We start from the raw sequence: 14,373 nt of genomic DNA, 5'->3' as shown, positions 1-14,373 counted from the left end.
AAATATAATAATTATTCATGCTAGTAAAGGATAAAAATGGGAATATTCAAAATTATTCTGTTATTTGTTTCATTGTCCCTTTACCAATATCTTCTTTCACAGAAAAAGAAAATCTGTATATTTTCATTTTCTTTGTGCTTTGTTTCCCCAAAAGCAGTTCTATTCCATCATTACCATCAATGTTGCATTCTTAAGTGCAGGAATAATGATTCCTGTTTCACCTGAAAGAATAGTTAGTGAACCTCACACTTTATACCCTTTTCTTTTGTACATTTGCTGCTTGTTGAACTGCTTTTTTATAATATGTTTGCAATTTATACCATGAAGTTAATGTAGAAAGACAATGAGTCCCACAGTATCTCATAGTATGCATTAGGTACCCTTTAGCTTCTCTTCTCCTCAGCACCAGTAGGAGGCTTTCCTGAGTTGATACCCAATACTGGCAATCAGAAGAGACCTATAATTATAAGACCTTTGTGCCTTTGTCCAGTTGGACTTAATTGCCTGGAATAATGAATTTCTATGACAATACATATATATTATTATTGCTGTTAATATATATGATAAATAATACAAATCATTGTCTAATAGATTTATCAATTTCCTTCATTTTACAGTCATTGCAATCTATAATGCCTCTTTTTTAGATTTTTAAGAAAGTATAAAAATGTGGCTTCATCATCATTATTTGTAATATTTCTCCTAAGAGCAGTGGTAGTATATTTTTGTTAACAGTGTGTGTCATATTACCAGGAATATGAATTTTATTTTAATCTCTAAACAGAAACCAGCCAAAATACTTCCATCTGTTCTTTTCAAATCATTGAAGCCCTCAGATGAAATTATTGAGACTACCAATGACTTGGGAAAGACAGAGCTTTTCTGCTCTATTAGTTGTTTCTCTGCTTACAATAAAGCTAGGATGGAATCTTCTTCAGGTAAAATTTGTTTAGCGGTTCTCAGGTTTAGTAACTGTTGAAGGAGACTTACTACTGTGCTTTAATGTATAACCCTGATTCACTTCCAAATTAAAGTGACTTAAAATCAAAGCACACACTTAAAAATGGTTTAAATGGCAAATTCTATATGTATGTTAAATGGTAAAAAAAAAAAAAAAAAAATTGAGCCAAAGACCTGTTTTAGTTCTTTGTAAAGAACTGTTTTCCTATATTTTTGGTAAAGGAAAGATTACTTCACCACTAGAGATTTTATATTTATTTGTAAAGATTGTTATATTGGACTGTTACAATCCCTCTTAATTTTAAGACAAGAAAGATTTAAGAAAAAATTTAAAGATACATGTCTTGATTTTTGGGGGACCCTGTAGTAAATTAATATATATATGTTTATGTTAGTGAATATATTGAGCAACTACCATAGGACTTGGTACATAGGAGGCACTTAGTATTTATTGAATTAGTAATCATTTATGATAAAGAATGACTGTTAAAATATAGAATATATCAAACCTAGCTCTGCTTTATAAAAATAAGACTATCATGTTTTTCACATGCAGTAGAGCTAGTTGAAAATGCTTTAAAATTCACTAATAGAAACGCACAAGTAAGACAGTGCCAATTGAGTATTTTATCAAAGAGCCTCATATAGGGCTGTAAATGCCATTCACATAAACTACAGAGTGGATGGTATCCCAGGAGATTGTAGATTATGCAAACTGGTTTATTAAAGAAATATTTTCAGTAGTAACATGGACACCATTATCTTATCGCCATGAATGTTGAAGTTTATGAAGCCTTGAAGTGTTAGAAATGATACCCAATAGGAGATTCTGTAGGAATCTCTTTTCTGTTCTTCATGGCTAATTTCATGTAAAAATTTGCTTGTATTTTCAAGAAAATTATATAAAAGGACTGAAAATTATGTGCAGAGATTAAAAATATAAAATAATGGGTAGGGTAAAGTGTCAGTTTAATGTTGTTGCTGTTAATATCATCCTAAAGAACCTAACTATCCCTAAGTCCTAATAGAAATTACTCCAATTAGAAAGAATTGCTTAGCCCAGCAATACTTAAAGCTATTAATATTTAGACTATTCTTTGAAATGCTTGTGATTAGACAGAGCTTTAATAACTCTGGTTGATTCTGCCTGGCTTACAAGAAGTCTTTTTGTTTGTTTGTTTTTATCAGTAAATATTTCCATGGTCCAAGATGCTTCAGCAGAACTCCTTTCTCCGAGGAAAGATACAACTCCAGTTATAAGCAATATAGTATCATTGGCAGATACTCATGTTGACCTGCCCATTGTAAACTCAGTTGTTTTACAAGGTATACACTGATCTGAATATTTGAAATATACATTATTTTGCCTTGTTTAATGAATCTGTCTATATTCCAAATTTTCATTTTGTTTCTCAGTGTGAAATACGTAATTAGAATTTATGATGCTGATTTATAGATTTTAGTATATCTTGAATTTATGCTTTATTTTAACAGATACAGTTTCTTCAGTAACAGCAAATGCCATTGCAGATGTAAGTTTTATTCCTAATAATTTTGCTACTGTTCTTAGCATTTATTTTCTTTTTTAAACAGATTAGATGTGTATCTTAGCGTATTCATTTCTGTTTTCGTTTTAGCTCTCAAAAAAGTAAAGAAAATAAACATAGAAAATACCTTTTGGTGTTCACATTCAATTTCCCAAGTCTCAATTTTGACTTGAAATTATTAATAAGAATGCTTAAACAGCAGTATTATTAGTCATTTTCCCTCTTTCTTTAAATTATTATGTCTTTAATACTTGTTAAGCAATTCTGGTCATCTGAGCAATAACAGTTTTTATTATAATTAAATACAAAAGCTCATTTGTACATTTTATGCTGAATCTTAGATTGCAAATAGTTATATATAACTGTTAATGCTCATACTATAACTCACCCACTCATTCTACTGTTATAGAATACGTCTGTTCAATATTTTAATTGATTGTTTGAAAACTTGTTAAAATATGTTATCATTTTCTCCCAAAGATTTCTAAGAGTTCACCCAGTGAATCAAGTAATGGTGTGGCTAATAGTGTGGAACAGCCAAGCCTTTCGCCATCTTCATCAGTACTCAGTCAGCATACAATTGGCTCTGATATAGAAATACAAAAACATAAAGTGTCAAGCCAGGAATCTACATACAATATGAAATCTATGAAAATAAGTGATGGACTGTGTCACTCTAAATTTACATCTAAAGTACAGAAAGTTAAAGGGAAGTCACGAAGTATTAAGAAATCTTGGTGTTCAAATTTTCAGCATTTTGAAAACAGTGTTAAAAAAGATGTGACATTCTGTTATTCATGCCAATTGTTTTGCCAAAAAAATTTTAGTTATGGAGGAGAGTCATTTAAAACCCAAGGAATTTCTAATTGGAAAAAAACTCTGGAAAAATTCAGAAAGCATGAAAGAAGTGAAATGCATTTGAAGTCTTTGCAGTTTTGGAGAGAATACCATTTTTGTGATGAAACCATCAATGATAATTTATCTATTCATTCAAAACAGGTTGAGGGAAATAAAAAGTACCTAAAGTTTATAATTGAAAATATTTTATTTCTTGGTAAGCAATGTTTACTTTTACAAGGAAATGACCAATCTGTTTCATCTGTGAATAAAGGCTATTTTTTAGAACTGTTAGAAATCAGAGCAAAAGATAAAGGAGAAGAAATATTTCGACTTATGAATTCACAAGTTGAATTCTTTAATAGTACTCAAATTCAAAATGAAATTATTGAAATAATAAAGACTGAAATGTTGCAGGATATTGTGAATGAAATCAATGTCTCCTCAGCTTTTTCAATAATATGCGATGAAACAGTTGATAATACCACTAAAGAACAGTTAGCAATTTGTGTAAGATACCCACAAAAAACGCCAAAGGCTATCTTAATTAAAGAAAGATTCTTGGGTTTCCTTGATACTAAAGAGATATCTGGAACCAACTTACATAAGATTATCAAAACTTACCTGCAGCATATTGGAGTTGATCTGAATAAAATACGTGGCCAGGCCTATGATAGTACCACTAATTTGAAGGGGAAATTTAATAAAATCGCAACAGAATTCAAAAAGGAAGAGCCAAGAGCTTTATACATACATTGTTATTCACATTTTTTGGATTTAGCAGTGATTAGGTTTTGTGAAGAAGTAAAAGAACTCCGAAGTACTCTCAGTACTCTCACTTCTTTGTTCAACATTATGTATATGCCTGGAGAAATGTTGGCAAGTTTTCAGAACATTTGTAAACTAAGCCAAAACAAAACATGCAAGAAGCATTCATCGCAATCATGTTGGACAGTCCATGATCGTACATTACTGTCTGTGATTGAGGGTCTTCCAGAGATTATTGAAACATTGGAAGTTCTATCAAGCCATTCTTCAAACCAAAATTTGGCTGATGAATTGAGTGACTTATTGACATTGCTTTCTAAATTTGAATTTATCTTTTGTTTAAAATTTCTTTATCGAGTGCTGAGCGTTACAGGGATTCTTTCCAAAGAGCTTCAAAGTGATAAAATAGACATTTTTTCTTTGTCTTCAAAAATAGAAGCAATTTTTGAATGTTTGTCATCTGAGAGGAATGATGTTTATTTCAAAACTATCTGGGATGGATCAGAGGAAATACGTCAAAAAATAGCCTGTAAAGGTTTTGAAATTGAAAAACCTTCTCCTCAAAAACGAAGAAAAATTCAGAAAACAATAGATCATGGCAATTCAGATAGTGTGTTATTTCCTACTTCAACAGAAGAGCAATATAAAATTAATATTTACTATCAAGGACTGGATACTATAATACAAAATTTAAAATTGTGTTTTTCAGAGTTTGATTATTGTAAAATAAAGCAAATTTCAGAACTGTTATTTAAATGGAATGAACCATTAAATGAAACAACAGCCAAATGTGTTCAAGAATTTTATAAACTTGATGCAGATATTATCCCAGAACTTAGATTTTATCGACACTTTGCAAAGCTCAACTTTGTTATAGATTATGATTGTATCAACTTCATCAATCTTGGCTATTTGTTTATTCAGCATGGTCTTCACAATAATGTTCCTTGCCTCTCAAAGCTGTTATACATTGCTTTATCTTTGCCAATTGCTTCAGCAAGTGCCGAAACCTCATTTTCTACACTGCCCCGCCTTAAGACTTATTTACTTAATACCACAGGGCAAGAGAGGCCTAGTGGCCTGGCCCTGATGGCAGTTGAGCAAGAATTGGTCAATAAACTGATGGAGCCTGAAAGACTTAATGGAATTGTAGAAAAGTTTATCAATCAGATGAAAAAAATATGATGTTTGCTACTTTGAACCTACCTAAAAGAATTTTTTATTTCTGTTGGAAAAGTTATAGTATGGATTTCAAGATTTTGTCTCTTTTAAAAGAAAAAAAGTTTTTCATCAGAATATGTACATTCACATGGTTCAGAATTTTTTTTTTAAATACACTTAAATATCTCCTTCCAGCTCTTAGTACCCGATTCCTCCTCCCTGGAGTGTTAAAGTTTCTTAAATATTCAGAGATATTTTATTTAATGGTACTGTACACACTGTTTTTCAGCTTATTCTTTCCACTAATATATTTTTTATTTATTTTAAATTTTTTGTTTCTTTTTTCTTTTAGTTTTTTATTTTTTTTCACTTAATATATTTTTGAGACATCTCATATCAGTATATAAAGAGTTATTGATTCTTTTTTACAACTGCATACGATTTTATTGTATGGATGTCCTGCCATGTGGATGGACCATAATGTATTTGAGGAGTTCCTACTGACAGACATTTTAATTATTTCCATCTGACTCTTACTGACTTTAATAACCTCATATGTAGGTCATATTGCACATTAGTAAGTTTCTCTAAGATACATTCTAAAATGAAAATTATTGGATCAAAATATTTGTGCCTTTTTATTTTTCATAGTACTGGCAAATTGCTCTCTATAGGGGTTGTACCAATTTTCACAACCACCAACAATGCCTCAGTGCCTATTTCCTCAAGTCTTCACAGTATTGTCAAACTTTTTTATCTTTGCCAGTCTCTTAGTTGAAAAATGGTATTTTAATTTTAGTGAAGTTTTAGTTTGCATTTCTCTTACGAATACAGTTAGGTATCTGTTTGAGCCATTTGTATTTCTGTGAACTCTCACATTTAAGCACAAACTCTAAGTATTGCTGGTTTGGTTGTGTAATATTGACTTATTGCTGGAATGCTATAATAGAAATTATTAAGCTACTGTATGAAAATATTGTATTTTTCAAATAAATAATTCCAAAAGGAAGGACTCTTCTATTTTGTTATTTAAAATGTAAATAACAAAGGAAGTATATGTTCCTTAAAGATTTGAAAGAATTTGATTGTAGATATATTACAACCTGGATTTCTTTTTGGGGTGGGGGGGGTTGGTGGTATTTCTCTGGTATCTTTAGTTCTTCCGTGCCTTCTTTTTCTTTCCTCTAATGGTTATTGATTTATTAATGTTTTCTATCTCTTCTTGAGTCAGTTTTTATAATTTGACATTTTCCTAGAAAGAGCATTTCATTCAGGCTTTCAAATATATCTGCTTAGGGTTGTAGAAAGTATTCTCTTTAAGTTATTCTGTATACCTGTGGTTATTTTCTTCACTAACCTTATATATTCATTGTATTAGGGTCTTCCAGCAAAACAATTAACAGTATATATGTATATGTATATACACATATAGATTATTTGTTTATTGTAAGGAGTTTTGTGGGCTGGCAAGTCCAAATTCTCTTTTGCAGGTCAGAGGCTGGGAATTCCTGGAGGATTGATTTTGAAGTCTTTAGTCACAGTTTATAGAGAAGAGCAGAGGGTGTAGTCATTTTTTTAAATGCAGTTTTATTGAGATATGTATTCATATACCACATAATCGTCCAAATTGTACAAACAGTGGTTCACAGTATCATCATATAGTTGCATTATCACAGTCGATTTTTGAACATTTTCATTACTCCAAAAAATAAATAAGAATAAAATTAAAAATAAAAAGAACACCCCAAACATCCCCTTCCCTCAAAGTATTTATTTTTTGTCTTTTTTTCCCCTCAGCTGTCCATACACTGGATAAAGGGAGTGTTAGTCACAAGGTTTGCACAATCACAGTCACACCTTAAAAGCTCTATATTCAGGCATCGAGGCTATTGGATTACAGATCAACAGTTTAAGGTATTAACCTCTAGCTACTCCAATACACAGCTATACCAAAAATTGAAAGGGCATAGCTATATACTGCAAAAGAGTAACCTCCAGAATGACCTCTTGGCTCGATTAGAAGGTCCTCAACCACTGAAACTTTGTTTCATTTCTCTTCCCCCTTTTGGTCCAGAAGGCTTTCTCAAGATGCAAGGGCCAGGTTCATCCTTTGGAGTTGTCCCACGTTGCTAGGGAAATTTACACTTCTGGGAGTCATGGCCCACATAGTGGGGGAGGGGAGTGAACTCACCTGTAGAGTTGGCTTTGAAATAGAGGTTCTCTAGGGGTGGCTCTTAGGCATAATTTTAAGTGGGTTTATCTCCTTTACAGGGATAAATTTCGTAAGGCAATCCTCAAGATTGACAGCCTGGCGTATAAAATTGGCACTTCCCAATGGTTGTGAGACTCAGGTGAAGTTTATTATTTCCTTTTTCCCTCGTCCCTCAAAAGGACCTTGCAGATACTTTTAAATCTCTGCCCAGATTAGTCTGGGATTTATCAGCCTGTACTAACCAAGATCTCACTCCCTATTCCAGGTTCTGTGCAATTTATGGTGTTCAAATAAGCTGACCATACAAGTTGGATTAGATAGTGTGCTACCTAAAATAAAAGTTTTGCACCAAATAAACATCTCTTCCTTTGGTCTCACACAGAAGTTGAATTTTTTAAATACAGTCAGTAGCATCCTTTACCCTTTAGTCTGCTTTACCTCAGTCCTGCCTGTATCAGCTTCATATCTCTGATAGAAATCTGATCACTTTTTCAGTGTTTTGAACAGTTGTGTGGGTAATGCTACAGTTCATGGCTCAGAACTCTAGCTCTGATTTCCAGGTGTCATACAAATACCTGAAGTTCTAGAGAATGACTGTTATACACAAAGAGCATCTCAGAATTTAGAAATTGCCCTTCAAAAAAAGGGATATTCTCAAAACAGAATTAACCTCCAGTAGAGAGATTCTTTACATGCACTTAAAACCACCCATTTGGAAGGTCATGATTTTAATGAGTTTTAATGAATATATACATGCATGTCACAACCATTTGGATCAAGATATAGAATATATCCATTGCCTTACAGAGTATCCTTTTGCAATATGTGAAGAGCACAAACACACCTTTCCAGCCCCAGACAATCACTAATTTGCTTTATGTCACTATAAGTTAGTTTTGCCGGTTCTACAGTTTCATATAAAACTAGCTAGCAGTTTCACTGCATGATCAGAAACTGGAAGTAGTGATAGCTGGAGCTGGCTTGTATAAGCTGTGTGTCTTTTTCCAATTTCGAGTTTAGTGATTGCATGTCGGTAGCTTAAAGTCGCCATTGGTGGGTGCATTTACGCCACTGAAATTAGCAAAGTCTACAAATCATGGTTTCCCCTCTCCTCTAGAGTCATTGCTTGGAAGAAACAATATTGGGGGATCGGTAATAAGGAGGTATGGAGAAGTATGTAAGTGAGAGAGTAAGATTTGTGTTCCATGTGATTGCTCACCAAAAGGCTTCACCAGAGAAGAGGCTGTCTATAATAGGTAGTCAAGGTGACTCACTATGTGGGTATCAATTAGCCTCCTACACTAGTCATCCCAGTGTGTAAATCACAAGTTCTTGAACAAAATGGTGGAGGTAGCAAAGACAAAGTTTATTTTGGATTTCCTCTTTCCAAAGCCAATTTTGCTACTGTTTCAGTTTGCTAAAGTTGCCACAATACAATCTACTAGAAATGGATTGACTTTTATAAAGCAGATTTATTAAGTTACAAGTTACCAATTCTAAGGCTGTGAAAATGTCCAAACTAAGACATCCAGGGCAAGATACCTTGACTAAAGAAAGGCTTATGGTGTTTGGAGTTTCTCTGTCATATGGGAAAGCACATGGCAATGTCTGCTGTGCTTTTCTCTGGGCTTCCGCTTTCAAATGGCTCTCTTAGCATCTCCAAGCAACTGTGTCTAGGCATCTGCTGTCTGTGTCAGCTCTTTTAAGGACTCCAGTAAACAATTAAAGCCCATTTTGAATGGGTGGGGTCACATCTCCATTGAATCAAAAGATTCCACACACAATTTTGGGTGGGTTGCATCTCTATGGAAACAACATAATCAAAAAGTCCCACCCAAACATTAGGTCTGCCCCCACAAGATTGGATTAGGATTAAAAAATCATGAATGTTCTAGGGTATATAGAAGTTTGAAACCAGCACTGCCACTATCAAGACTAGTTTCCTTTCTCATCAGCGGTTGTGACCAGCCTTGAATTCCCCAAATCACAAATTTCAATGTTTTTTTTAAATTTGGTTCAAAATACTTTCCACTTTCCTTTTTCATGTCTTCTTTGATCTGTGGGTTACTTAGATGTGTGTTAAATAGTTTCCAAATATTTGGATATTTTTCTGTTATTGCTTTCTACTTTAATTCCATTGTGATCAGAGAACAAACATTATATGACTTGAATCCATTTAAATTTATTCAGACATTTTATAGCCCAGAATATGGTCTGTCTTGGTATATGTCCCTGTGCACTGTGATGATTAATTTAATGTGTCTATGTTAGGGGGTCTAGTTGTTTGGTCAAGCAAGCACTAATCTGGTTGTTACTGTGAGGATATTTTGTAGATGGATTTAAAGCATTAGTCAGTTGATTGTATCTATAGCTCATTATATCTACAATCAACAAAGGAGAGTGCCTTTAACAATGAGAGGAGTCTCCCTATCCAATCAGGTGGAGGTCTTAAAGGATTGCAGCAGTCAGAAAGAATTTCTATCTCTACTTCAGACAGACAGCTTCTGGAGAATTCAATGTCACCTTCATCAGGTTTCCAAATTGTGTTCTGCCCTATAGCATTCTATTTATGGTCACCTGAGGCAATTCCTATAATAAATCTATTAATGTTTACATATATATATATATATAAGTTCTGTCAACTCTGTCTCTCTGTAGATCTCTGACTAATACATGTTCTAATGTATCAGAATATGATTAATACCTACATAATATGTCTTTTTCCATCCTTTTGCTCTTTTTTTTCCCCAAAAATCAGAAATAAAAAGTTTTTTCTATTTTTTATAGAAAATAGTATTGAGCTAACCATAAAGTCAATTGCTGGGAAAATAAAACTTGATCTGTCTCTAAAACAACCCATAAAAGTAATTTCCAGCTGTATGGAATAGTCACGTACAGAAAACAAACCAGTAGAGAAAAAAGAAGAAAATTGAACTGAATTCTTATCACATCTGGTTTTAGTTTATTAGGCTTTGTAAGCAAATACCATGAAATGAGCTGGCTTAAGCAATGGGAATTTATTAGCTTATGGTTTTGAGGCCAAAAGAAAACCCAAATCAAAACATCAAGTTGATGCACAAGGCAGCCTTTCTTGGTCTCTCTCTTTTCCAGATTTCCTTGATTTCAGCTTCTTGCTTACTGAGGCTTTCTCTATCTGAATTTTATTTAAAGGACTCCAGTTATAGGATTAAGAACCATCCTGATTGAGGTGGGAAATACCTTATCTGAAATAACCTCGTCAAAAGTGGTTGTGAACCTACTTACAATAGGTTCACACCCTCAAGAATGGATTAGGAGAGGAATTAAGTGATTCCAGAAGCAGGAATTTAAATTAAGGACCGCAGAAATGTGTAAGAAGCCGTGCAACCTTAAAATAATGTAAGGATGTGACAAAGGGCACAGGCGCATCATAAAAAAAAAAAGTGAGGCTGCTAAACTTTTTAGAAAAAAGTTTTTTACTCATACAACACACTCATGGCCCAAACCGTGAGGAAACCAGTAAACTTCAGGAATTTTGGATTGACTTGTAAGCAATATGATGAATGAGGAAGAACATGAAGACATTAAGGATAGGATATAGTAGCATATATTTCTTCATCCCATAAGTGTAATCATCAACAGTCAGGTGAGAAAAACAAAACTTAAAGGAAAGGCATTCTCCAAATACCAAGCAAAATAAAGTGTTGTGGGATTTTAATCCTGATGGGACTGTGAGAAAGTGACCTCTATTTCATTGTCCCTATGGACATTTGTTTCAAGAACAATGTCAAGACGTTGGAGCCAGAGCAAAGGGAATGCAGTCATAGCACAAAGCTTGAATGTTCAAAGAATCACATTTAAATAATCATAATAATAATTTGGAGGCAAATGTGTAGATTTAAAACATGAAGAAAACAAACCTGAGGCGATTGTGAACTCCAGGAATAGAAATTGTTAATGGACTACACCGACCTCAGCTGTGCATAATACAGTCATAAAAAATCAGTTGTTATTTTGTGAACACTGAATTCTGATTTAACAAGAAATGATTATATAACATTGGGGGAATGGGAGAGGGTGAGGGGTATATGTAATTGGGAAAAGTCAATCAAAATCTAATATAAAAAGTTTTTTAAAAAAGCAGCATAGACATGGTATTTAGAAAAATGGAGGTAAATAAGAAATAGGTATGATCAACATGATTGTCTGGATAAAGGAAATCAGGAGTAGGTAGAGAAAAAGCAGAGGACAGCTGTATTTCACTACCAGTCTAAAGGTATTACTTGATTTGTTTGAACTATTTATATATATTTCTTTGAGTAAAGCTAATTTAAGTAAATTCTATTTTTAAAAATTCCCCAGGCAATTAAAAGTATACACCAGAGTAGAATGGAATTGAGTTTTTAATCAGTCAAGCCTCTGTTAAAATATAAACTATTTGAATATAAAATATAAACTAATTTTGTGGCCTAAGGTGAGTCCATTTAGTGAACTAAACTTTGGTTTCTTAAACTAGCAAATGAGGGTAAAAATATCCACCTTGAAAGGTTATAAGTAAGTGTTTTACTGCTGGATATAAACGCAATAAACATTATATATTGTAACAATATCACATTAAGATGTGAATAAAATTTTAAAAAAAGAAAAAAAAAAGAATGGATTAGACTTAAGAACATGTTTTTCTGGGGCCCATACTGATTCAAACCATCACATACCTCTAGAGCAGGGAAATTAAAAGAGAGACTTTTAGGCTATATTATAATCGCATAAGTAAACACTGGCAGATTTCACAACATAAAGTTTAAAATGGGTGTATACCTGCCTCAGAGAAAATCCAGAGATTAAGCCAGAGCCCCATCCCTTGGAGACTATGGAGGACTGTCCAGGTGACTGGAAGGTGAGAAGATGAATGGACATCAGAGATGAAGGACACTCCGGCAGGAGGACCTCAGGGTTTTGAGGTGGGGAAGCAAAAATGGCAGGAACTGCATCCTGAGCTGCTGCTGCAGACCTCAACTCCAGAGCCAGTGGGGCCAAGGATATGGACCCAAAGGAAAGTGATTTCACCTAGAGGGTGGATGGGCTGGAGGTGGGGTGCTTTGGAGGGGGTTCAGGAAGCTGAGGGAGGCAGCCATGTCCAGAGATTCTCCAGAACAGGATTTGAGTCATCATACAACAAAGGAGGCCTGCTGGACTCATTGTGATTCAGTCCTCTGGTCCCTCCATGAAACTGTGGCCCTGTCACCTTCTCCTTCTCCCTACAAAATGCCACTGGAATCCTGCCTGAAGCTGCTCTGGGCCATATAACTCTTCCCACTCACCAGTCTTATGGACTCCCCACAGGGCATTGTGGGCAACCATCCTACCCAGCCTCCAACCACAATTCCTGATTTAGCTTTTGTCATGGGTGATACAATTATAATTATATAAATGTCACCCATGGATGTGTCAAAGAATTGCTATAATGATGTTTCCTTGCAACACATGCTTTTTATTGTTTCCTGGCATGAAAAATTGCCTTGTTATTTCTCATTTGCTTGATTTTTTTCTGTACTTATCTCCAATTCTGCACTCATCCTCTAACAGGTCCAAAACAGGTCGACCTATAACCTATTAGTTCCATTTATTCCCAGGAGATCCCTTCTTGAGTTCCTTACTCTTTGGTCTACTCCAGTCTGGTGTGGCAGCTTTCAGGACACCCTGTCCTTTCGCTGACCTCTTGGGAATTTCCTTCACCATTCTCCTGTGTTGGAGTCAGTATTCCTTGAATTCAAACCTTCTTCTGTTTTGCATTGCTCCCTTATTCTGGTAAGGAAATCTGAGACTCCCAGCGGTCACAAAATACCTTTTTATACCTTCACGTTCATCTCTTTGACTGGTTTTGGAACTTTAGGTGGTATTCTGGTTTGCTAGCTGCTGGAATGCAATATACCAGAAACAGAATGGCTTTTAAAAAGGGGAATTTAATGAGTTGCTAGTTTACAGTTCTAAGGCCGAGAAAATGTCCCAATTAAAACAAGTCTATAGAAATGTCCAATCTGAGGCATCCAGGGAAAGATACCTTGGTTCAAGAAGGCTGATGAAGTTCAGGGTTTCTCTCTCAAGTGAGAAGGCACATGGCAAACACAGTCAGGGCTTCTCTCTCGGCTGGAAGGGCACATGGCGAATATGGCGTCATCTGCTAGCTTTCTCTCCTGGCTTCCAGTTTCATGAAGCTTCCTGGGAGGTATTTTCCTTCTTCATCTCCAAAGGCTGCTGGCTGGTGGACTCTCTGCTTCATAGTGTTGCTTTCTCTGAATCTGTCTCTCCAAAATGTTTCCTCTTTTATAGGACTCCAAAAACCAATCAAGACCCACTCAAATGGGTGGAGACATGTCATCCCCAATCCAGTTTAACAACCATTCTTGACTAAATCACATCAACCAGGGAGATGATCTAATTACAGTTTCAAACATACAGTATTGAATAGGGATTATTCTACCCCTATGAAATGGGATTTATATCAAAACATGGATTTTCTTAGGGGGCACAGGTGGCTAGTCTTTTCACTCAGGTTTGAAGATGTTCTCTGCATCTTCTAGCCTCCATGCTTTCATTGAACTGACATCCTGCACTTGTCCTTTGTGTTCTTGATCTTGATATTCTTAAATATTACCTTAAAGGCCTTGGTGTGGGTCTTTTTCTCATTTTTCAACTAGGTAAGCAGTGACCCTTCCAAACTCTGATCATTCCCACCATTCTGTTTTCTTCTTTCTCAGACACTCATTTGTCACTGTTGGACCTCCAGGACAAGCCTCAAACTTGTGTCCTATTTGCCATCTTTTTACCTTTTAGTTCTTTCTTGAAGATATCTTTATGTTCTAATTCTTCTACTGAATTTTAATTTGATTAACATTTTTTTTTAATTTC

At 34.6% G+C, this 14,373-nt stretch overlaps 1 protein-coding gene across 6 annotated transcripts in view; it reads left to right on the top strand.

The window, feature by feature from the left end:
- The window catches only part of ZMYM1 (zinc finger MYM-type containing 1), a 39,474-nt gene extending 29,923 nt beyond the window's left edge, over nucleotides 1–9,551 (top strand). The window contains exons 7-12 of one of the 6 annotated variants that reach the window (XR_013171102.1): nucleotides 785–938; nucleotides 2,149–2,286; nucleotides 2,455–2,492; nucleotides 7,071–7,187; nucleotides 7,545–7,624; nucleotides 7,751–9,550. Coding sequence is in view for 4 of the 6 variants with exons in the window: in XM_077150366.1 (XP_077006481.1) it covers nucleotides 785–938; nucleotides 2,149–2,286; nucleotides 2,455–2,492; nucleotides 2,988–5,297 (2,640 nt within the window). In the remaining 2 variants the exon portion in view is untranslated. Of the gene's footprint in view, nucleotides 1–784; nucleotides 939–2,148; nucleotides 2,287–2,454; nucleotides 2,493–2,987; nucleotides 7,047–7,070 lie in introns of those variants that run through there. The other 5 variants (XR_013171101.1, XM_077150370.1, XM_077150368.1 and 2 more) reach the window with 5 other exon arrangements.
- Nucleotides 9,552–14,373: the final 4,822 nt, after the last annotated feature.

This window comes from Tamandua tetradactyla, chromosome 2 (assembly GCF_023851605.1).
Source record: "Tamandua tetradactyla isolate mTamTet1 chromosome 2, mTamTet1.pri, whole genome shotgun sequence".
Taxonomy (NCBI): Eukaryota; Metazoa; Chordata; class Mammalia; order Pilosa; family Myrmecophagidae; genus Tamandua; species Tamandua tetradactyla.
This window is presented reverse-complemented; position numbering and strand designations above follow the sequence as displayed.